The 25,864-nt window shown below is 42.7% G+C and overlaps 1 protein-coding gene across 5 annotated transcripts in view; it reads left to right on the top strand.

Annotated features, from left to right (window-relative positions):
• SH2D4A (SH2 domain containing 4A) overlaps nucleotides 1-25,864 on the top strand; it is a 71,367-nt gene that overhangs the window by 11,929 nt on the left and 33,574 nt on the right. For 3 of the 5 annotated variants that reach the window (XM_072776750.1, XM_072776751.1, XM_072776749.1), the window contains exons 3-5: nucleotides 5,197-5,356; nucleotides 7,025-7,196; nucleotides 24,155-24,235. In XM_072776750.1, coding sequence (XP_072632851.1) covers nucleotides 5,197-5,356; nucleotides 7,025-7,196; nucleotides 24,155-24,235 — 413 coding nt within the window. The remainder of the gene's footprint in view (nucleotides 1-5,196; nucleotides 5,357-7,024; nucleotides 7,197-24,154; nucleotides 24,236-25,864) is intronic. The other 2 variants (XM_072776753.1, XM_072776752.1) reach the window with 1 other exon arrangement.

Raw genomic sequence — 25,864 nt, 5'->3', positions numbered from 1 at the left:
GAGTCTGTGCGGCGGTCCTTTGTGCTACCGTGCAGAGCAGGACTGATCCACCGATCTAGAAAAGTTGGTTTTAGAAGTTCTCAAGAAGCCCTAAGCTAGCAAATATGATGAGCACTGAAGGATGCAAACATGATTCAAGGAAGGACTGGCACAAACCTTATAATTAAATGGAAGTGCTATGAAAAGGTCCCTCCCTCACTGTTCCCTGATTAAAGAGTGCATCTAATTTCAAGGTGAAGTAGACAGAAAATCCAGACTGCAGTAAAATATAATAAGATGTACTACCTGCCCCTTTAGGATCTCTTAAGTTTATCCCTTTACCTTCAGGAAGTACCCTGGGGACAGAAATGTGGGTGTATGTATAGGAGTTTGCAGCTGTTGGCAGACAGGAGCTTTTCTCCTTGTCTTGTCAGCATCTGCTTCTTTACCTGTCCTCTGCACATTCATTCCCCTGGCCTCCTTGCTCTCTCCCCACCCCAAACCCCAAGTATAAAATATGTCCCTGTTTCTTCTATTTATTTATTTAAATATCTTTTTTAAAGATTTTATTTATTTATTCATGAGACACAGAGAGAGAGAGAGAGAGAGAGAGGCAGAGACACAGTCAGAGGGAGAAGCAGGCTCCATGCAGGGAGCCTGATATGGGACTCCATCCAGGGTCTCCAAGATCACACCCTGGACTGAAGGTGGCGAAAAACCGCTGAGCCACAGAGTCTGCCCTGTTTCTTCTATTTAAAGAAATCTTTCAACCCTCCATACCCCTAAGCGATGCATTATCTCATCATAGGCTTTTGTCTCATAGGCCTGTAGTATAGTGCCTGGCACATAGCAGATGCTCAGTAAATATTTGTTGAATGAATAACTGAGTCCTCTTTTACTTCCTTGCTAATAAACTTCCCCAGAGCACGTCTTTACAACTTCTACCTTTTACCATCCTTTCTGTCCTGCGTTTGTAGCCTGTCTCCGCCTGTCTCCCTAGAGATACTCTCCAAGGTCAGGGACTGCCCACGACCTCCTCAAGGCTCTCCATCCCACTTTCTATGTCTCCCTTTTCCTCTCTTGGCTGCATGGCAGTGCATTCTCCCTAGGCAACTAGATTAGGTCGTGTTTAGTAATCAGAAATCTTTTTCTCTCTCTCTCTCTCTCTCTTTTAATCAGGATGTTCTTTTGCTTACCCTTTTTTATAATTTTTAAAAATTATAAAATTTTTTATAATTTTTAAAAAATTATAATTTATTCATGAGAGACACAGAGAGAGGCAGAGACATAGGCACAGGGAGAAACAGGCTCCATGCAGGGAACCCGACATGGGACTTGATCCCGGGACTCCAGGATCACACCCTGGGCTGAAGGTGGTGCTAAACCACTGAGCCACCTGGGCTGCCCTTTTGCTTACATTTTGCCTCCTGAATGGAGTACATGCTCTTCCTAGGTTCTCACTAGGCTTCATTCCCTTTGCAATTACTTCTTCTGTGCCAGTGGCTTCCAACGATGATGGCTGTAAAGTAATTCCCAAATTCACACTGTCAGCTTAACGGCGTTTCTGAACTCCATAGTTTGGGTATCTACTGAAGCTCTCTGTGTAGATTATTTGTAAAGTTAAAAGTAATTTATTCTCCATTTCCAAAAACAGCTCAAACAAATTTATTTTCCTCATGTCACTGTTTCTGCTTATTACCCCACCATCCTCCCAGTTAGTAAGTCTCACAATGTTGACATTATCTTTGAGTCCTTCCTGATCCCTACTGACCTTTCCCTCATTCAGGCCCCTGGTACCTCACTCCTGGTCTTCACCCCGATCCCAAGTGTCCCCACTCGGCCACTGGACAAACACCTCCTACTTCCCAGATCCAGCCTCCATGCTGACGTGGTATGGTACTTCCTAGAACTCTTTGACCCTGGCACCATGTCACAGAGACAGCCATGGACTCTTCCCTGGCCACTTAAGAACACGGAACTAATATTTTTGAGCTTTGATCATGTGACAGGCCCGGGAGGTGTGACTTACTGCTTCTGTTTTATCAGAGAGGGAGCTCAGGCTCAGTGAGAGAAGGTCACATAGCCATGGTCACATAAAGCCTTGTTAGAAACACTGGAATTTTAACACCACTTTCTGGCTTTATGCAGTGCGGGTCCTACGTTTAAATCATTTAGCCAGGTGTCTGGGACTTGTGCCATGTGGCCCTGTGCCCTGGGCTGGATCCTCCGCCCACGGCCAGGTGACATCTAAAGGTCTTTTCAGCTCTCCCTTAGACCCTGATCCCCTCTGGCCCTTCCGTGATTTCCTGCTCTGATCATCGATCATCTTTGTGTAGGTCACCAAACTGACACCTACTCTGTCTAAATTCTACATTCCTCCTCCAAAATGCAGTAGAAGAACTTCTTTTTTCTTCTGTGTGCTTCCAAATTGATTTCTCCATCTTGTGAGTCTTCACTGGACTTAAAGTCTGTTGCGGTTATAATGTATATCCTTCAATGGTCCTTCAAACTGATCGGTTCTTCTCCTTAAGCATTCCTGTGGTGGCATCCTTTCCCTTGCCCCTTCCCCAGGTTGTGTTACTTTTATAATTAATTAAGTGTTCGATTTCTGTCTCCATCTAGAACAAGTTCCCTGAGGAAGGGCTGGTCTGTCTCACTCATAAATGCTTACGCATGTCTACCTCAGTGCCTGGCATATAGTAGATATGCAATAAAATTCATTAAATAAATAATTTATTATTTATTTAATGAATAAATTCGCCTTGCTCTTTCTCTCACAGACTCTAGGTGACTTGCAGGAAAACAGCCACATCTGTTTGATCCCTGTATCGCCTGCAGCATTTAACTCATCTGCATTAAGCTCAGAGTTAGAAACTCAGTAAGTTTTTGTGCCTGAATGGGCCTCCCCCATCTTGGTACCAGACTGAGGGGACCAGAGCTCACACTCATTTTAGTATAATCACTTCTCCAGCCTCCTGTACGGTTTTAGGGAGCCGTGGGGAAGCCCTTGAAGCCCCCCACACTCTTTGCTCTCAGGTGACATTGAAGAGATCCTGAAGGTGAGGAACACTCAGAGCAGAGATTTACTGTCAGCGCCTTTCCATCAAGAGCCCTTGTTGCAGCATCCGGCTAAACCTGACAGTTCTCTTTTTCTTGCCTCCAAACAGTCATTTCTTTCTTCACCTTCACCGCCCTCCGACCATTCCCTTGCTTCTAAAATGTCAAGATTCTAGTCTTCTAGTCTTCTTTGGTGATCTTCTCTACTTTTAGTCGCAAAGTCCCCACCTCTGTTCACAGGCAATTCTGGGGTCTCACCCCACCTCACCCGCAGGGCAGCATCTTCCTACCCTGAGACTTATTCCCCCAGCCTGCAGCCTGCAGCACTCTCTGCAGAAGGTGTCCTGCTGTACTGAGCAAAACTGCAGGAATCTCTGGGTCCTTCCTCTCTGCCTTCCCTGGCCCTCTCCACCCTCCTTTCAGGGCATCTTTCTCCTGCTGTAAGAGTTACTTAGGTGAAAGTTGAGAGATGGACATAGTAAAAAATATTAGTTGCCCTGAGAGACTGTAATAGAGGGAGTTTTATGAGGTATAACAGTTTTCTAGAGTTAACAAATCATTTGGCATTTCCTCAAACGGAGCCACAGCCAGCCAGGGCCCATCCCCATGAGGGCACACTTGGGATCCATCTTCCCTTCATAGCTGGTGCCTCTTTCACTGTTTCTCCACTTGAGAGAACAGAGTGAGGTCAGCTTCCTTCTGAATGATACATTTGACTCCTCCTATAGCGAGGCTTCTGTCTTGCCTCCCTGATGCCCCAGTGTCCTATTTAGAATTTCATTGTACCATAGAGAGTCTTCATTGCACTGAGAAGGGTAGAAAGTGCCCAAATAAAGAGCATATCTGAGTTTGAGCAGCCTGCTTCTTGAATGTATCCTGAGGCCACAGTAGGAAGTAGGTCAACAATTCACTGGACAGTAGATGCTTTAATTGGAAACCTACTAGATATATGAAGATGAGACACAATCCTAGTGTGGATTTCTCACCTATAAGCCTAGCCTTGCCTGTGTCCATCAGGGGCCCTCTTACGCATACTCAATGCCACCAGCCAGTTTAGGGTCCTTATGGCCCAGGGATCTTGACTACAACATGGACCATAATGACTTTGGTAGGTCTGCTTGGGGGCTTTTAGATTTAGGGACGGCACCTCTTGGCCTCTCCTGGGTGTGCTCCCCATAGCCCAGGTTTCAGGGAGCATGACCTGTGTGGCCACATCTCAGGAGTCCAGGAACTAAAATGTAATACAACCCCTGAGACCAATTGTAAACAAAGGTCATTTAAGTAGCTTCACCAAGTATCACACTACCAGTAGTATTATCTTCTCACAAGCTGGTGTGAACCTCCAAGTAAACAATAGCAGGGTGACAGTAGCACTTAACCTCTCGTGAACTCCTATTATGTGGCAGGTACTGGAGGCAACAGCTGGCATGTATGGCCTGCCCGCTCCCCATGGCGGTCCTGCATTGTACACAGTCGTAATCCCATTTTGCAGACGTGGGAATTGAGGCTTAGGGAGATTAAATAATTTGTCCAAGTCACACAGCGAGTAAGTGGCAGGGCTAGGATTTAAACTAAAGCCAGTCTATTTCTAAAATGGAAGAACCAAACCTGGGAGCAGCTATGTACTTCTAAGGTTCCAGAAGATTCTCAGACCTTAGAGGTTCTGATATCTGATGTTAGCATATACAGTGCATGCCTTCTCACCATTTCGCCTTCTTTGGTTACAAAATGGGCACACTCAAAAACCATATTCATATTTTATTCATTTATTTTAAAGATTTTATTTATTTATTCATGAGACACACACAGAGAGAGAGAGAGAGGCAGAGGAAGAAGCAGGCTCCCTGCAGAGAGCCCCATGCAGGACTCGATCCCAGGATCCTGGGGTCATGCCCTGAGCCCAAGGCAGACACTCAACTGCTGAGCCACCCAGGTGCCCCCATATTCATATTTTAAAACAAACATTGCTACAGCTGCCACCCATGGCTCCCACCTCCATTGCTCCCTGGGAATGCTGCTTGTTCCCGAAGAGACTGGAAGTGCTTTGTCTCATCTAATATATTTTTTTTTCCTGAAAGACCCTAAATACTTTAACGATGGCAAACATAATAACCCATGACTAAAGATACTTGTCCAATCCAAATTTTGTTTTGCTTGCAGAGAATGGCAAATCTGTTCATTGGAAACTGGGAGCCGATAAGGAAGTCTGGGTGTGGGTGATGGGTGAACACCATCTAGATAAACCCTACGATGTGCTCTGCAACGAAATCATTGCTGAGAGGGCCCAGCTGAAAGCAGAGCGGGAAGCGGAAGAGCTCAGGTACGAGATCTGTAAACCAGTGAGAGGCTGGCCACATATAAAATCATACAAAGGGGGGGGGGAAGGGAATAAAAATAAATAAAATAAAATCATACAAAGATTTCTCTTTTTCCCAGTATCTGCAGGGTGAGTAGAGTGGGGCCTGAGAGTCACAAAAGTAACTTTAAATCCCTCTGGCAAGTTTCTTTATACTTTTCATGGTTCCCTTCATTCCCACAATGTGATCACATTAACCATTTTACCTCCTCACTTGTCATCCCAGTTTTGATCTGGATGTGGTTCCCCCATGATCAACTGGCTTCACTAGAATCATGCTGGAGCACCCCAGGCTGGCACAGCTGAGCATCGGAATATAAGTGAGAGGTGCAACATTGTTCAAGCTTTGGGCCTTCAAACAAGATTGGTTAGAGAGGGCAGGCCTCTGGGTGCTTACATGTGCCAGGTGGTAGGGATTCAAAGGTGAACGACAAGCTACCAGTCTAGGAGAAGAAACAGGCCAGTACACGATTAACTTCAGTCAGGATGGGCTGTGATTCATGCTACAACTAAGTTATAAACAGAGCATTAACTGAGCCCATTATTCCAAACCACAATAGAAGTGAAATCTGAATTGAACCTTGAAAGATAAGTAGAGTTTTCCAGCCACAGAATGTCAGGAAGGAGATGGCAGGGAGAGGACATGATGAAGACCCCTAGTTTTGAATGTGTATGGTTCTTTGAGTGACAATGAGTTCTTCCAAGTGTTTGGGGGTATACATGAGCAAGTAGCAGGAGACAGAGGGCTGTGCTCTGAAGTGCCTTGGAAGCCAGATTTAGGACTTTGGACCTTATTCTGTGGACGGTGGAGGTGTTTGAATAAGGGAGTGACGTGATCAATCAGAGATATAGGATAACTCAGCTGGTAGTGGTGAGGCAGATGATAGATCTATCCCTTCTGCTAGGGGCCAAGGTGGCTTCTGTGAAGCCTCTTATCCCTTGAGTATTGACAGCCCTATCTGAGCTTATGAGATAGACAGCAGACATATGGACCTCAGTTCAGGTCCCGAGGGCTAGTGATGCTGCCCATCAATTCCTATAACTAAAACTATAAATGGGCATACAGAGATAAAGTAGTTATGTGCTGCTCATCATAGGAAGGCAGGGTGCTCTAGCAGTCTAGCTTCTGAACAGAAGTTGGGCAGACCTGGGTTCAAATCCTGGCTGTGCCACTATGTGGTCTTGGATAAATAATACAATTATTTTGAGCCTCTTGCAATCAAGCAAGGATAACACAACCCCTTCCTTATAGGGTTATTATGAGGATTAATTAATGCATTTTCTTTTTTAAAGGTTTTATTTATTTATTAGAGAGAGCACTCATGCAAGCAGGAGGAGGGAGAGAGACAAGCAGACACTGCACTGAGCACGGAGCCCAAAGCAGGTCTTGATCTCATGACTCTGAGGTCATGACCTGAGTCAGAATCAAGAGTCAGACACTTAACCAATTGAGCCACCAGGTGCTCCTAAATTAATGTTTTTAAATACTAGCAAAGGGCTTAACATATTATAAGCACTTAGTAAATGGTAGCTGTTAGTGTTTTTCACATAATTTGAATGTAGGCATCTGCTTTGGAAAAGCTGTCTGTGTTGGAGAATGTTTTTTATAATTCCACATTTGTTTCTCTTCAGAAAAACTCAGTCCAAAGAATTTGCCAATAGCTTGAAAATGAAATCACAATATTATGATCTGCAAGCACCAGATACCCAGGAGACTCACAGTATCTGTAAGAAAGCTGCAGAAGAAGAGGAGCTGGGGAAAGGCTCTCGACCATCACCATCCCTTGAAGAAGAGAAAATCCCAGTGAGTCTTTCATATGTGTAAACATGAGAATTTCATAACCAGAGGAGTTAGAGATATTGGGACACTGAGATGAATGTAGATGAACAACAGGATCTCAAACGTTTCTTGGAAGAATCCCTCCCAACTTGAAGGTCCTGGTGTTCATTTCATTTTGGGGAATTTGGCTCACCTGCTACTTCACACCCCCTTTTTTCATGAGACTGAAGGCATAAAGAAAGAACTCTAGAAATAAAGTTTTACATTTTAAGATATTTTCAGGGTTTATTTTTCCCTGATATATTGTCTTCTATAACAGAGGTGGGCAACTTTTTTGTATGTGTGAAGGGACAGATGGTAAATACTTGAGGCTTCGTAGACCATACAGTCTGTCACAACTACCCAAGTGAATAGGTGAGGCTCTGTTGTGGTAAAACCTTACTCACCAAGACAGGGCCAGGTTGGCACCCAGGCTGACTGACCCCAGGCCCAGGACGCTGACATTTTTGTGATGTTTGGCTTCACAGACTCTGCCTGTGACTGTGGGGACCATTATTTCCTCAACACAATAGAACTTTACAATCAGAGTTGGTGTGAATTCTCTTGTGTGTCAGTTGGTTTAAAGAGCTCAGACATCATTTGCTGCTTAGATTATAGTTTGGAAGAACAATAAAACTATATTAATGAAGTACCTTCTTCTGCCAGGAATTTAATTAAACTAAGAATTAACAGGGGATTTGTAGTTTGACTTGCATTCAGGTCCCCAGCTCCATGACACTAGGTGCGTGGGCTCTTGACCTCCATGAGGCTCTCAGACAGGGCTACAGTCATCTGTTCTTCCTGCTTCATGGGCGTATTATGTGGCAAGGCACACTGCTGAATGTCTCATTTAATTCTCGCAATGACCTTTTTTTCCTAGGGACTGTATTTGTCCATTTTATAGGTAAGGAAACAGGATTAGAGATGCCCAAGGTCTCATAGTTGACTGAACTGGGATTCAAACAGAGGTCTGCAGGACCACTAGGTCATTCCTTAACTATTGCATTTGATTGTCTTTTTAAATGAGGAATGTGAAGAGGGTTTATAAAGGGCTGCAAATATGAGGCTCGAAATATGTAGGGGCATAAAATTCTAAAATTTGGTTTATATCCCAGGGTCAGAACTGGGTCCTTTCCTCACATCTGCTGCTTTGTACTCCACACTTAATACCAAATTCCCTCCTTTTCTAGCACCCCTAAAATGAGAAACAAAACAGCAAGATCAAAAAACCTCCTTCAAAAGCATCGAGTATCCATGCTTATCCTTGTGCTTGAATTATAGTATTTCCATAGAAAAAAAAATGTTTTCAAAAGCAGGACAAAAGATTAAAGTAGAAGTTAAAGTAAATACCATGGCTATTATTTTGCTATATCATCAATATTACAGGGATTGTATTTTATGCACATGCATATGTGTGTAATACACCCACAGTGAGAGGAGACAATCTCAAGATTGACAGATTTACTCATTCATTTAAAAAGTACCCATTACATGCTTGGCACTGAGATTGTAGTGTAGGAGTAAGAATGGAATCACTGCTGAATGAACTTTGTAGTTGAGAGAACAGAGAGAGACTTCATATAACATGTCATTTCAAAAGATAGTAAGTGATCTCCATAAAAGGATATGTTTCTGTGCAACCCCCCTCACACTAGAACTTGAACAACAGTGGGGACTGTGGAGGGGTTTTGCGGAGGACATGGAGCTGGAGATGGTGGCAGAGGATGACTGGGCTGGCAGTTCCAGTGAAGGGACAGCATGGACAAAGGCAGTGTAGCCAGGAGGACAGGGAGCTGAGGAGAACCCAAGGGAGGCTGGAGTACAGAAGGGACAGAGGAGCCATGTGGATGAGTGGGAGGCTAGGCAAGGCCACACAGGACAGGCTCTCAGGGACAACTTTGTGTTTTGACCCCTGTTTTCAAGAACCATTGAATATTGTCAGAGATTTTTGAGCAAGGGTTTGACTGGATCAGATTTATATTTTGAAATTTTATAATTTGAATGGATCATTTGTGGGTCAGAGTAGGTAGAGGGGCAAGCTTTCCAGTATAAGCCATGTTTCTAGGCTTAGATGCCTGGGATAATGGGGTTGTTATCAGCATAAACAGGAACATCTGGAGAAGCCAGTTTTATTTTTTTATTTTTATATTTTTTAATTAGAGTTCAATTTGCCAACATATAGCATAACACCCAGTGCTCATCCCATCAAGTGTCCACCTCAGTGCCCGTCACCCAGTCACCCCCACCCCCTGCCCACCTCCCTTTCCACCACCCCTGGTTTGTTTCCCAGAGTTAGGAGTCTCTCATGTTCTGTCTCCCTTTCTGATATTTCCCACTTGTTTTTTCTCCTTTCCCCTTTATTCCCTTTCACTATTTTTTATATTCCCCAAATGAATGAGACCATATAATGTTTGTCCTTCTCCGATTGACTTATTTCAATCAGCATAATACCCTCCAGTTCCATCCACGTCGAAGCAAATGGTGGTTATTTGAAGTTTCTAATGGCTGAGGAATATTCCATTGTATACATAGACTACATAGACCACAGGGAGAAGCCAGTTTTAGAGAAGAGATATCAAGGATTTTGCATGCCACTTGAAGTGTGGCAGTAGTATAAGTTGATTTTATTCATAATAATATAGTGCATATAATTTGACTTAGAGTTGCAAAACTTTCTCTCATATAGTTATTTCATTTCACAATACTCCTGTGAGGTAGACAATACAAGTATTTCTTTTGTACAGATGAAGAGACTAATGCTCAAAGAGATAAGTGGCTTGCCCAAAATTCAGTTAGAAAGCTCTCGTTTTTGTTTATCTACTTTAATTCTTATCACAACCTTGGTGTATTTAAAACAGAATTCATCATACTCCCCAGATCTGCACCTTTAGACAAGAACTCTGGTGAGAAACCAAGACTAGGGCTTTGGGAGTCATCCATTATGTTTACAAATGCAATTCAGGCAAGCCTGTAAAGAGTTCTACATTTAATCCATAATTTATTTTAACTATAATATTTAGAAGGGTATTGTCATGTCTTTAAACGCCATGGTCTACACATGGCCTAAAATTTATTATAAAGAGAAAATTGTCAAACAGGTTTTATTGAAGTTAGTGATCATGAAGCTTGCCTGGATAACTGTGGACAGGTTTAAAGAGCAATGAGTCTTCCAGAATTATGAACAGGATTCACGGAAAAACAACTATAGATTTACCAATGTAAAATGGCCTTGTTAGATTTGTAATAAATTTCCGCATGACAGATCATCACCAGAGGACTCCAGACCTGAATGTGAAAGCACCCCTTACTGGTCTCATCCAAACTCTCTGAAGGGCTGCGGAGAACTGGAGAATGTTAAATTCTACCCAAATATTGATGTGCATCCAGAAACGTAGAAGCCTCTAGTGTGGAGTCATTTAGTTGTGGAAAGTAGTTCTTGTGGCCAATGGTGACCCATTGTATTTGTGCCGAGGCATAAGGGTACACTGTATTTCTGCATTTGTGTCAGGCAGTGTTTTCCAGCTCTGCTCTGATTATCTTATGAAAGGGTCAAGTCAAACAGAGTTAGGGACCCCTCTGGGCCTGTGTGGGACTTGAGGTAAATTCAATAGTTACTAGTTACTCCTTCACTGTCCTCCTTGTTTACCCAGAAATATTTTGAGCAAGATAAAATCAGCCTGAATGAATGCTATGGCTAGCTTCAATGGGAGAAAACAGTACATCTTAGGAGCATAGCCAGGAGCCTGGGAAATTATTTGGTGAAGCAGGCAGCTTGGCCTTTGTGCTAGTAATTGGGGGGATAGTGGTTGAGGTAAGGAATCTGGCATTTAAAATGTGTGTAGCCCTGTACAGCTGTCAAAAGACTTAGATTTGCGGGAATCCCTGGGTGGCTCAGTGGTCTAGTGCCTGCCTTCTGCCCAGGGCGTGGTCCTGGAGACCCGGGATCGAGTCCTGCATCGAGCTGCCTGCATGGAGCCTGCTTCTCCCTCTGCCTGTGTCTCTGCCTCTCTTTCTCTCTCTTTGTGTCTCTCATGAATAAATAGATTTTTTAAAAAAAGACTTTGCCATTTCACTTCCTCCTCACAGCAGAGATATGAAACAGGTTCTTGTTCTCTGAGTGAACGGTTCAAGGGCAATGGTTTCCACAAAGCCTGATTAGAGGTGGAGCTGGGCCAGAAAGCAGGTCCTTTCCTTGGGGGCCATCTCATTGTGCCCCGGGAGGGTATTCACATCTGTATCTTAAGGATCACACTGTTAGCGATTGGGGTTTCTTCCCCTAATGCAGGAATGTGTTAGGCCCAGAAGAACTTTTCCTGTAAGAGAGCATGGAGGAAGGCGAAGAGGAAGGACTGGGGAAATAGTGGAGAAACAGACACGGTTCAGTGGAACTGTCCGGAAACAGTCTGATTCTGGGTGGAGGTGCTTCTCAGAGCTCAGGGCCCTGCCGTGACGCTCCCATCACGCTGTCTCCCAAGTCTTCGGGGCCAGCACTGATCCGTGTGGCGGTGTCTATCACTAGGCCACTTTGCCAGCTAGGCAGATCTCTGGACCTTCTGGAGCTTCTGTTTTCTCAACCAGAAAAACTGGGAATTAAAAATACCCGCCATGTTTATCTCATGATTTTTTTGTAAAAATCACTTGAGATAGTATATCTGGGAATGCTTGAAAAACTGCAAATCCCACTACAAACCCAAGGGGTTGGTTCAGCTACAAATTCTCAAAGCCTCTCATCCTCTGCGTGAGAGTGTCCTGCAGGCAGGCTGCACAGGTGAAGGCCTTACTCGGTCTGGCTGGCTGGATGGAACCAGTGCTTCTCTGAGCAGATATTTATCAAAGGTTCCCAGTACATGTAGTGACAGGTATTATGGAGCCTCAAAGGAGGCACAGACAAGGTATTTATCTTTCAGGAGCTAGGAGAAAGATCAGAAGTACTCAGTATTCAGTGAGGCAGGACAGAATCAAGTTCCAGCAGGGGACTGGCCAGGGGTTGACTGGTTTGTGGAAGGCAGGGATTGGGGTAGGCCTGAGCCTGAGGGAAATGCAAAGTATCTATGTGATAAGGAAAGCATCGTGCGTGGGGATGCTGTGAGGAGAGCAGCCCGACTGGGAGAAAGTACCCTGGCTGGGATGGGGAGGGTGCTCTGGAGGTGCTGAGAGGCCACATGATGGGATGGGAGCCACATTTGTCTCGTGTATGTTTTCTATTGCTGCAAATTACTGTGAACAGAATGGCTTGAAATAATACGTATCTGTTATCTGACAGCTCTTTTGGTCAGAATTCTCATGTGGCATAGCTAGGTCCTCTATTTGAGGTGTCAGAAGGCAGAAATCAAGATTTTGGCTGGAAAAGAATCCCTTTCACACTTACTGAGTTTGTGGGCCATCAGAGTGAGCTTGGAGATGGGATGCTTGCTGAGATGATTCCACATAAGTTTTCCAGGCTCTAAACGTTCACAATCTGAAACAATACCCATTAGCATGACTTGAAGTCAAATATTTTTATCTTTAAAAATTTTTTTATTTGTTTTTATTTAAAAAAAAACTTTTAAAAAAGATTTTAACTTATTTGAGTGAGAGAGTGTGTGTATGTGAGTAAGCAGGGGAAGGGACAGAGGGAGAAGCAGAGCCCCTGCTGAGCAGGGAGCCAGACTTGGGGCTCGATCCCAGGACCCTGAGATCATGACCTGAGCTGAAGGCAGATGCTTAACCTATGGAGCCACCCAGGCGCCCCTCAAATATTTTTTATATCACTACAGCTGTAAAGGAGGGTTTCCATACAGTTTCATTAGATAAGCCTCAGCATGAGGTCTGGACTTTCATATTCAAGTAACATTTAGGCAAATATGTGAAGTTCAAGACCAGTAGGACAAGGCTGAGGTTAACCCAATCTCATTCCTGGCAATAAAGTACACATTTTGTCTTTCCCAGTCAATTGGCAATCCTCTTCTGAGCTATTCTCCACAGCTGTTCACCCCAGACTCAAAAGTGTATCTTTTGGCCCACCTGTGAAATAGCTAAGCTTCTCACATACAAAAAAGTGTAGAGTTGTACCTTTCCCTCTATGGAACTGTTGCAGGAATTCTGTGTCTTCAGTGCCTGCGGTTCTTGGTCATGCCTCTTCGAAGAATGAAGAGGTAGACCAGACGAAGAGTGGTGGGCAGCAAAGCAAAGTTTTATTGAATATAAAGCTCCCTGAGAAGGAGGGGACCCGAGAAGGTTGCCATTGGAGTGTTTAAGTTTGGGGGTTTTTATGAGCTCTTTTGCAGAACTTTCCTAAGCAATCTGGGTGTGCTGAGTCGTGTTGTCAGGGCTTGGTCGTGTATCTGTCTACCTATTAGGTTAGTATCCACGTGTGGATGGTCGTTTGTGCTGACATCTGGGGCTTATGTCTTAACTGCCCCCTGCCTGTGATGGTGACAAATGCTTTGTGGTTACTTGTCTTTTTTTAGGACATTTAGCAAAGTCACTTCTGCAAAGGCTGCAAAACACAATGTCAGTGTGGTCCTGTCTAAGCTGTACAACAGGATATCAGTGCTGTTTTGTCTCAGCTGGCCCGACTCCATATCTTCTCGTTGGGCCTGGCCCTGACTACCTAACTGTCCAACTCACTCATGATAGAATCAGGAGTGAGGTTTACCTTTGGATTATTTTATACCATTATAATAATGATTCATTTGTATATCTTCATTAGCAGATGGATTCATCCAAAGAGATCTCTTATAGAATAATGAAAGATTTGCCCCAAGTATAAGGGTAAAGAATTTGTTTCAACACTTTGAGCAGTGAGAAACAAATTTGGGGGTTTTGAGAAGAGTTGTTTCATCCCCACTTCAGGGCTTAGAATACTTGGGATCAGAGCAGTTTCTACACATTCAGGATAATCTTTATGAAAAACATTTTTTTGAAATAGTATACTTATGTTGATTTAACATGTTCATTTTAACAAATAGATAGCCAAAGGTAAGACTGCCCGATTAAGTGCCACATACTGTGAAACCGTACCACTGACATGGGGAAGACCTCTTGTCTGGGTGGAGGCTTCAGCCCTCAGAGGTGGCTGTGGCACCTCTGGGCAGTACCCTGTAAGGAATCCATTCCTCCAAAGAAACTCCTTTGTTTCTTTACAAAGGAAGCTGAGGACATGTATAAACATGATGTTTGCCCCATATCATCTGATGCAAGCAGCAAGTTCTTCAGTGGTATGCTCTTTTTATCATGAGCCCAGCCTTCGTCCTGTTCATTTTTCAGATGAATAGTTGGAGACCAGGGAGGCTCCATGGTTTGTGCAGTCTGAGATGAGGCTGAGATGATGACTGGATTAGAGCTGAGTGTGTATGGTTCTTATTCTGAAAAGCTATTGCCTCCTACAAAATACCTGCCCTGTCCTTATTTTTGGCAGTGGTGATAGTGCTTGGGAAACTCAGAAATGATGCCCTGATTGATATTTAGTGAGAATGTCATGGTTCTCAGTGGATCATGGTTGGACACTTAGTGTTCCCAGGAGCCTGTCCCTGAACTGGAGGTGATGATGAATATCGGGATCTGGCTGTCACCCAGCCAAGCTCTGAGACAGGCAGGTTGGGAGGCAGACACCGTTCCCAGGCCAAGGCAAGTGTAAGGGGAAGTTAACAGGAGCCAGAGAAGGTGACAGATGATGCACTGTGCGGGACTTTCCATTCCAGGGGTTTCAGGTATAACTAGAAGTACCCTGAAGTGGAGTGGAGATCTCAAGGACCCTGGATATGGACAGCCTTCTCGATGCACTCGTTTTCCCCATTCTTAATGCAAGAGAATTTGGAGGAGAACAGAACAGTTCTCAGTGTGATCCAGAAGCTGGCAGATTATGCTAATTCAAAGATAAGCCCCTTTGTGTTTCTGTGTTTATATGTAATTTGTAGGCTGGGAACTCATTAATCAGTAGACTGACCATTCTTGTCCTAAGGGGACCTTGAGTAAAACTGTATCTGCTCACTTGTAGATTTTATCTCCAGAGAATTACTTGTTATTTTTGTAGAAATGGCCTTCAGAGTGGACCATACTGCAAAATAGAAGATTAAAAAAATTAGAACACAAACATCTGGGATTCAAAGCATTCCTTTAAAAAAAAAAAGACCTTGAAGCTCATAGATTAAAATGCCTTTAACAAGATTCCTCCTCTTCTTATCTTTAAAGAAGTAGAGTTTGTGATGACACCTCTCCCCTCTCTACCACTGCTTTGCACTCATGCACAGGGCTGATAGGTTTTTAAATCTGGCATTTTACTATAACAAAATGAAAACAAAAACATGCTACTAAAATGTACATTCTTATTGTAAACTTGACATTGACATTGTGGTGGTAGTCAGTTATATTTATAAGTGTTATTCTAACTCACAGCTTTGTGTTCCCATTAGTAAATAGTAGTGAAGGAACACTCTGTAAAACTACTTTCAGACATGACGAGAGACTTCCACTCAGGTTTCTTCCATACATCCCCTCCGAACCAAAAAGTTAAGCTTGCTCTCTACTCAGAAACCAACAGTTGTCTAAAACCAGATTTTAAAAAGGAGAGACTCAGAGGCAAGATACTAAGATCAGGACCACTTCTTTGAAAGAATAGAACAGAATATGCTGAGTTGTTTTTGGACTCCTGTTCTTCTCCAGGTGCTACTTGTAGAGCAATCAAAGTCTTGCGTTATATATGTGGTTTGTGCTTTTTGTAAGGAGTGAACTGTAATACTAAATCACGGTTCCTTAGGTTATTTAATCGGAGGTGAGGACTAAAGCTAGCTGAGTAGGCAGGGTGGAGGAGTCTGCACCCCACCCCGGAGTAGGTGGTGGTGGAACCATGGGCATGGTAGGACCATGTTGGCGTTGCCTGGCTCTTATCTGCAGACAGTCATATCATCAAGCCCTGAAGGGAATTGGGTTCACATTTATAATAAGAAGCCCCAGTGCAAACAGAATGGAAAAATGTATTCCTGAAATGCAAACTAGAATTTTAAGGATTGAACTGGATGTGTCAAATAACAAAAAGTAAAATTGAGCAATTTTTGAAGATCTAACTGCCTTTATTAATTGGTTCATGAATTGGACAGCATTTAGCAAATAGAGGGGAACTCCAAAGGGCTATCAAAAAGGAGAGTTAGAGAGGGACTGGAGAAAAGGAAATGAGAGCAAAGAATCCATTGTTTTAGGCAAGGTTGCCCTCCTAAGAGGAACAGAAGTGGTCTATCAGTAAAATTCCTCATGCTGACCAGGAAATTCCCATGTGGGCTGTTGAAAGGTCACATTTCTGGGGAGTTGAAAGTGCAGTTAGGCTAGGTATTAAGTCTTAGTTTACTGACTTGGAGCTTCAACATAAATGACACCATTTTGGGCCCTTGTGGCTTTCTTTTCAACCGATGTGAAGGAAACTGAGAGATAATCCCAAACCTATAACTGTGTCCGTTGATGTATATTTCCCTCTCATATACCTGCAGGAAGCATTTTAATGTTGTTGTTGTGAGAGACAAAGTATTGGGGGGATTTGTTGTGCTCATTTTATTAATTCCAAAGTAGAGCCGTAATTGGAAAGTTACACGATTACCCAAGTAGTTTCCGTGTAACTGTAATAGAATTTCATGGTAGTCTATAGAATAACATTTTTTTAAAAGATTTTTATTTATTCGGGATCCCTGGGTGGCGCAGCGGTTTGGTGCCTGCCTTTGGCCCGGGGCGCGATCCTGGAGACCCGGGATCGAATCCCACGTCGGGCTCCCTGCATGGAGCCTGCTTCTCCCTCTGCCTGTGTCTCTGCCTCTCTGTCTCTGTGTGACTATCATGAATAAATAAATAAAATCTTTAAAAAAATAAAAATAAATTAAAAAAAAGATTTTTATTTATTCATGAGAGACACACACACACACACACACACACACAGAGAGATTGGCAGAGAAAGGCAGAGGGAGAAGCTGACTCCACACAGGGAGCCCGATGTGGGATTTGATCCCGGGACTCCAGGATTACGCCTTGGGCCGAAGGCAGTGCCAAACTGCTGAGCCACCCAGGGATCCCCTAGAATAACATTTTGTATAAGATAGAATTACAAAGTCCTAGAGCCTTAGACGCCATTTAAGCTGCTATGTTTTTAAAAGCACTATGTTGTATAAAATGGTTAATATAAAGTAAATGACAAGAGAGAAAAACATTTCTAGTCTTGAGAATTGCACAGTACAAAGTTAGTAACACAACTTTATTTTGCATGATGTTTACAGTAATTCACTCATCCAACTCACTAGAAGTAGTGTGCCAAGAAGAAATCATGGAATCCTGAGTCCAGATACATGAGGTCCTGCTGACTCATTTAACCTGTCCGGGGCTCCATTTCCTTACCTAAACAATAGCGGTTATAATAGCTACTACATATCACTGGGTTGGATATGAGAACAATCCAAATGAAGCAATAAATACTGAAGTGCTTTATATGGTATTATGTATGATATAAATATTACTTTCTATCACTTATAGTTAGGTTCCTCTATTCCTATGTGCCAAGACTTCCCACAACCATCATGCTTTTAAGACTCTGTCTATTCTCTCAACAGTCCTTTATTACTTTATCCTTACACTTTATATTGAATGATTACTTTATTTCCCTTGCTTATTATCTTCTTTTCGTTTTTCATGGAACATATATCAGGTGTGTTCCTGGTGAGACAGTGAGGGTGGCCTTTGAAACTCTTTCACATCTGAAATGCTTTGCCCTAACAGCCCTTACCAGTTCTGCATTATCTGATTTTCTGAGCCTGTCCCTGCCCAGTGCTGCTGTTTGCACATTGCTTTGAGAGTTCCAGTGGAAGTGGACAGATGTTCATCCAGTATGACAGTTCGTTGCTCTAATCTGTGTAAAATAAACTCAGACAATGTGTTATTTAAAGATGTACCATAAAACAACACACCACATTAGAGTCTGCTGTACAGGCTACACAGTAGTCCCTGTGCAGAAATTTTACTAGGAACAGTGTTAGCAAATAGGGAAAGGACTCCCTAGGTCTCCATTGTCCTAATTCATGTTAGAGAAAAATCATTCCATAGGGACTATGTACCATATTTTCACCAGTAAAATTGATTGTTCTGTTTTTCATCTTGTTAGTCTATTGGCTTTTGGAAGGTATCTCCACTCTATATTATTCTCCCTTTGTAACTTTATCAAGGCAGTTTCATTATTCTCCTCTCTTACTATTCTAGAAAGAAAAAGCTAAATCTCAGTATGCTCAAATGCTTAATATTATAGTCATCATTGGGAAATTTTGTTTAAAATGGCTGGAAATAGGATGATCTGATTATTCCAGTAACCTGATTAATGAACTAGGTGAGTTACAGGCCATTGATTTTCAGAGAATTTTAATATTAAAACAAGGTAGAATATTTTTTAATGATTGAGAAAGTATTTTGTGAATTTATGGTGAGTTCATTTATGCACCAAATATTACTGAAGCCCTTTACTAAATACCAGTCACTTTTCTATTTGCTGAGGCCCTGGATATCAGTGAATTAAGCTGACGTGCTCTTTTGCCTTCATGAAGGTTATTATTCTAACCTGTGGTCCATTAAGGAATACCATGGATGTAAGAGGTGTAAGAACAGGATAGCTAAATACTTACCCTACTATTCTGTTTTCAAAAGTAAATTCTTGGTTTTAATCTGTTAATTCATCATTTTCATTTTCACTATAAAAATTGAGTGCTAAAATTTTTCTGTTTATTGGAGCTTTCTGGTTTATTTTGAATTAATAAAATTGCATAGCCTGACTTTAAACAGAGTGAATATTAAATTAAAAGCCAGAACAAACTGTTTTTCAAATCACATTTTAAAAATGAATATAAGGGGCAGCCTGGGTGGGCTCAGTGGTTTAGCACCGCCTTTAGTCCAGGGCCTGATCCTGGAGACCCGGGATCGAGTCCCACATCAGGCTCCCTTGCATGGAACCTGCTTCTCTCTCTGCCTGTGTCTCTGCCTCTCTCTCTATCTCTCTCTCTCTATGTCTCTTATGAATAAATAAATAAAATCTTTAAAAAAAAGTAAATATAATTAAAATAATCCTTATAGGACACATAGTCTCTGGGGGAAATATAATTTGTAATCATGTAATACTGATGTTGCTATAGCATCTTTTGATAATCCAATTGCTTATATAAATTTGAACTGTCATACTTTTAAGTTTAATGATAATTAATATATACTTATTATACAGACACACACACACACACACACACCATATACCCTTTGGTCAATACCGATGGGCTCCACTCCCAGATCTAATTGGTCCTGCATTGACTAGAGGGGACCATTCTGACTCGGCATCTGTAGAAAGTCCACTAGCTCTTGATGGCACTGGCTTTCAAATTTTCACTTTATTTTGTGGAGTTTTTGTATAAATATTGTGGCAGTTTTTATTTTTAAATAAACAAAATATGAAGCAGGTAAGATTGCTTTAACTGTGCCCACAGAGTTTCAGCAGCTACCAAAGCATCTATAGTGTAGCAATTGGGAGGTGGCTGCAGAGGCTTGTATGCATGAGAGCAAATGTATGTTCTCTCCGGAACACCCCATGAAGGAGCAAGCTGTAGACACGGCCTTCAGTGTCTGATTTCCTCCATATTAGTAGGTCAGTTTACCTCTTTGGTAAAGGGACAGTACCTTGACAGTCTTATAGGGTTGATAATGAGGGTCAAATGATATATTGGACTTGAAAGCACTTTGAAATCATGCAGGTAGGTGGGAGTTTTCCTCTCTTTCTCATTACAAACAGGAATAACTAAAGAGTATATTTCCTGGAACACAGCAGCATATGAAAATTTCAGAGGGGGCCTGGTACGCAATCTAGGAAACCTCTCCATCTTCATTCTGGGAATGCTCAGAGTGGCAACAGCATCCCTGAGGTTATCTCCTTCTGATATTGACATCATTAATCATCACTTTTTGAGCCAATAATCTTGTTTTGTTTTTTAATAAAGGAAATCTCTTTGGGATCATACTATTTTTTGTCTATTACACTGAACTTGTGTCCCATGGATTTGTAGAACGAACATGTAAATGTGTCTGAATGAACCTAATCTATACAAGTGTTGATTAGTTTTCCATATTATTTTAGCACTTTGGAATAATGGCAGATCTTGGCGCACATTGAAAATTAGAATTTTTACAAATGTGGTTCTTAGTATATGTGGATAGTTTTAGAGTGTGCAATATATTTTAGATGTATAGAAGTGCTTCAGAAGACGTACTGGGCGATTGTTAACTGGGTGGTTGCTAAACTAATTGAAATCATTTATGCTCGCTCTTCTACTCAAGAACCAGCTTTGAGCTTTGGTATACTGAAAACAGAACCTCAAACTTCGGACAAAGAAAGGAAGGCAACTCTGACTGGCACCAGCAGATGGTGCCGATGGTCACAGTCTTTCCTTCATCCCCAGCGTCACATCCATTTCATTGTCTGGTTAGTGTGTCTGTGCTTAGTTTTGGATTATCTTAATAAGAATATTAATAACCTCATCATTTCTGATAAGTGCAAAAGCAGCGAGAATGTTGAAATGCTGGCATCAGGGAGGAAAAATTTCCTGTCTTTCAAGGTCCTCCAGGCCAGGCTAAGAATCAAATTGACACGAGATAGATTAACAGGAGAAAATCAAATTTAATTTCATATGTATGGGAAACCCACATACACGGAAATTCCAAAGATAGTCAAGTAAAATAAGATATATGTATCATCCTGAACTAAAGAGAAAGAGGCTAGGGGTCTGGGACTTAAAGGGAAGGAATGCAATTCACAGGAAGTGAAAAGGAGTGAATGTTTGGTGAACAAATGTTTACTGGTCCACTCAGAAAGAATGGGACATAGGGGACTTTGATCAGACAGGCTTGGCTGGGTTCTTCGTTTCTGCTGTATCTCATTCGCAGTATGATGTAGTTGTCTGTAGCAATGGTTCTCTTTCTGGAGCAGGTCCTCTGTCTAAATTCTTTTAGGCATTTGCAGGTGAGGAGTTAAAGAGCTTTTCCTGAATACATTGTGGGTTGATTACTTTTAACTCAACAAGAATCTGCATGCCAAAGTGGTCCATCTTGGGGTAGCTTGCCCTTGGTGATAGAAAAAAATTAAGATCATTAAAAAAAAGCAAATGTTGAGAAAATAGGGTTGTATGTGTGTATAAGATGAATCATTCAGTTGAACAAATAATTCTATGGGACAAAGAACTCAGAGTACATGTGAAGTGTTATATCTGTGACAGTAATTGGCATGTGATAGGAGGAAAAACATTTGGCAAAGTAGAATATATGTTAGAAGAGACGTGTCAGATGCCTGTTAGTCTGATGCTAATTCAGGAGACAACTGAGACTTTGTTGAGAGCTGAAAGGCTGAGCGTGGTGGAGGTGCCACTGGCAAATCATTGGTCCCAAGCTCTGCTGGCTGCATGTGTCCAGGTCCTGTGACAAGCCAGTGGAGAGGCTGAGTGTGTAGCTACTGTAGCCGGAAATTTAATCTACAATGCTTGAGGAGGCAAGGGTGGGGGGTTACCTGCCTAATTTTCAACATAGCAGAAACTGATCCTTTTTGCAAAATGATGCCCCACACATCTTATATTATTGAAGAAAGGGAGAGTGAGCCTGTTTTTAAAGCTCACATTCCTTATGGTGGAAATTTATTCAGAGACTGCAAATCAAAGCCCTTTTTAAACAGATATACACAGAACCTATTGGAACAATTCTGACCCGTTCATAAATTAGGATGAATTAGAATGGTTACTGTAGTTTATTTGTTTGTTTTAAGATTTTATTTATTTATTTGACAGAGAGGGAGCACACACAAGTAGGCAGAGTGGCAGGCAGAGGGAGAGGGAGGGGCAGGCTCCCCCCTGAGCAGGGAGCCTGATGTGGGGCTCGATCCCAGGACCTTGAGACATGACCTGAGCCAAGGCAGCTGCTTAACTGACTGAGCCACCCAGGAGCCCCTACTGTACTGTTTTGGATGCAAAGCAATTATGTATCCTTTTATAATATTAAAATAAACAGCAAGTCAGAATATGGTAGGTTGCAGTTGTGAAACCTATAGGATCTATTATTTTGCCAAGAAATAAGCATAATGAAACTTTTTTAAAAAAAAATATTTATTTATTTATTCATGAGAGACACAGAGAGACACAGACACAGGCAGAAGGAGAAGCAGACTCCATGAAGGGAGCCCAATATGGGACTCGATCCCAGGACCCCAGGATCACAACCTGGGCGGAAGACAGATGCTCAACCACTGAGCCACCCAGGCATCCCACATAAAGAAACTTGATCTACAACTCATTTCCTATCATTACAGTGTTGATATAGTGGAAAAGTATAAACTCAAGCCAGCTGTGTGATGGCTGCAAGGTACACAGCTCCTCTGAGATTCAGTTTCTTCCTCTGATAATTGGGCACTGTGTTACCGATCCATCAGAGATGTTGTGAGGAATAAAATCACATTTAGTGATTTTATTTATCACACTAACACAGTGCCTCATCATACTGGGCCTTCAGTGACTAGTGGCCATCAGTGGAAGTAACATTAATAGTAAGAAATCCCAGCAGAGGATTTTAAGGGTGCCACCAGCAATTGCTGTGGCCAGTTTTATTAACTAAGATGAATGAAACTTTTGTAACAAATAGCCCAAAAATGCAATGGTCAAACACAATGGAAGTTCATCTTTCTCCCTTAAAACATCCAGGATGGGTTCTGGTTCAGGAGGGAGAGGTTCACTCCCCTCTGTAGAGTCAAGTAGGGACTCAGGCTTTTGATGGCTTTCCTGTCTTCAGCAGCAGTGTGACTGTGATCACCATTCTAGCCCAGAGGAAGGAGGAAGTGGCCTAGAGGCATGTGTGAAGGAGGTTTTAAGGGCTAGAATAAAAGTGGCAAATACCAGTTTTTACTTACATTATATCAGAGATAACTTATTCCCCTGGGCACACCTAACTGCTAGGGCAGCTGGGAAATGCAGTGTAGCTACTGTGGAAAAGAGGGCAAAATAGTAATGACTCTACAGTATCCTCTGTGCTCCACACTGAATCTTGGTAAGTAAATGTACCGACATTTTCTGAACGATACCAAAATTCAGGAGTGAGTCCTCAGTCACAAGACACATAAATCCTGGTAATAAAGGTGCAGGTGGCTCTATTAAGCTGTCTAGGGCATGTGGCTTTTCATGCTGGGACTTGGCCCAGACTCTGCACTCAGGCCAGGGCCAGAGTGAGGGGGTCACGGGTAGCTGACCTGGTCTACAGAGGCACTCGGTGTGATATGCCAGCTCTGTTGCAATGCCAGAGCAGTTGGCATGTGGCGGGCAGGAGTGACACTAGGGAATCCAGGCGATGGATCTGGGAACCCCATGGTCAGAAATTGCCTCCTGGGAAATCCATCTCTCCAGCAGTAGTAACCCAGACACTGGGCTGGCTAACAGGGATGGAGAGGGAGTGCAACCAGGCAGGGAATATGGGCTGGCTCACAGGCAGGCACCAGTCATGCTTCTGGTCCTAGCCAGGGAGCGAGGCCTATGCAGTGAGATGGCAGCGACTAAGTGTTTCTCTGATCTGACCTAAAACGGGATGACATAGAGCAGGGATAGAGAGAAAAAGAGAATTTAAATGAAGGGATAATGGTGATGTCTTGAAGTCATTCAGGGGCCCTGGGGCCAGCTGGGAACAAAATACAGAAACCCACTCATCATGACCAAACCACCTCAGGGTCCCTACTGAGTAGGGAAGCTGAGGCTTCACATACCTACTGCCTCAGTCATTACCGCTCAGGAACTCAGGTGCTGGAGGGACACGTTGGTGCCTCTACCTATGGGGGGAAGCAGGTTAAGGGACATTGAATCCAGGGAAGCATTAACAGATTATCTGCTGAAATTACATTGTAGCTCTAAATGGTATAAAAATGTGTTTCATTTAATTTTTAGTCACTCTCCAGTTCCTCAAGAAATATTCAACAAATGTTGGCAGATTCTATCAATCGTATGAAGGCATATGGATTTCACCAGGTAAAGACTTAAATTCTGTCTTCACGGGGCTAAATTCATAGCCATTTCCACTAATATTTCACAAACTGCTATATTAGTCTCATGCAGAAATGAAAGCAGCAGAATGTGAAATCTGTCTTTAAAAGCTTGTGAACATAGCTATTCATTTTTACCTGTTTGTCTGGAGTTGCAAAAGTCTTGAGGATTGTGGAAAGAACAGCTGCCAAGACATATCTGCTAAACTCCTCACAGAAGATCTAAAACAGACAACATCCTGGGCTACAGTGAACACGGAGGGAACACTGATTTCAGAGAGCAATAAACGAAGCATTTAGCTTGGCAGAAATCTGAATTCATATTAAGTTCTTTGGGTGTTCCTTGTTTCTGGGAGGTTGACCCTTTCCGATGAGCAGCCTCTTGTGCCATCCAGGCCCACTGTGCCAGGAGCTCCTTGGGCACTCAAATCTCTCCTCTCACACATCCATCCAGGTATCATTCTCCCTATAGATACAGTTTATAGGGCATGGTGTTTCCTCCACCATGCTAGGCCATGACCATTGGCCCATTGCATTGACCATGCCTCATGATAAATGGGGCATGACAGGCAGTTGGAGACCATCGTAGGATTTGACCTGCAGAAAGTTTGAAAAAGTAGTATAAGATATGAGACTGTGAAGAGAAGGTTCTGAGTGACTACAGACCTGAGATGGAGCCATGGTGGAGGCCTCTGTTCCAGCAGACAGTGCCATCGATTCCCTGACTGGTCTGCAGGGATGTGCATGAACTGGGATAGTTTGCATGGAGACTTAGTGAAACTATGATGAATTTTTGCAGTGTAGTCCAGTGTGCATACTGCTGGCATAATAGGTACCTTTCTAAAACAGCAGCAATAAAGCATCTAAAGGAAAATTTCAGTAAATCTGAAATTTTGTGTTCAAAATTTCATCTTAAATGATAGAAAGACAAAGGGTTTATATGTTTATTCAACCAACTGTCTGTTGAGTTTCTCCTATGTGCTAGGCACTGTTACAGGGGCTACAAACACAGCAAAGCATAAAATCCCTGCCCTCAGGAAGCCTGTATTCAATGAGGGAGACAGACAACAAACACATCTATGAAGTCAGATGATCATAAGCTCTGTGGAGAAAAATAGTGCAGGATGAAGGAGCTGAGGAATGCTGGGACGTTGGGAATTGGCTTTTTATAGAGGTGGTCAGAGAAGGCTACTCTGAGAAGGCACTATCAGAGTAGAGACCTGAAGGAATGAGGGAGGGAGCTATGCGGATCGCAAGGGGAAATTATGTTCCAGGCAGAGGCAACAGCAAGTATGAAGGCTCGCTGGACATGGTCAGGGAATGGCAGAGATGTCAGTGAAAGAGAAGGGAGACTAGGGCTGAGAAATCATGGAGACCCTGGGATCTTGGTGTTCTGTCAAGCCATGATGAAAGATGAGATCATCTAGAGAGTGAGTCTTGATGGAAAAGAGAAGAGGACCTGGGCTTTTTTGTCTCCAAAATAAGGGGGGTAGACTAGACCAGTGGTTATCAAGCATTTTTAGTTATGAGATAGGCAGATTTTCATCTGTCTTTACACTCTCTCAGGAGAATGGCCATAGCCATGGACCAATGCATTTCTTTTCTAACTTAAGAA

This window comes from Canis lupus, chromosome 15 (genome assembly GCF_048164855.1).
Source record: "Canis lupus baileyi chromosome 15, mCanLup2.hap1, whole genome shotgun sequence".
Classification (NCBI taxonomy): domain Eukaryota; kingdom Metazoa; phylum Chordata; class Mammalia; order Carnivora; family Canidae; genus Canis; species Canis lupus.
Note: the sequence above shows the minus strand (reverse complement) of the source record. Positions and strands in the feature narration are given on the sequence as shown.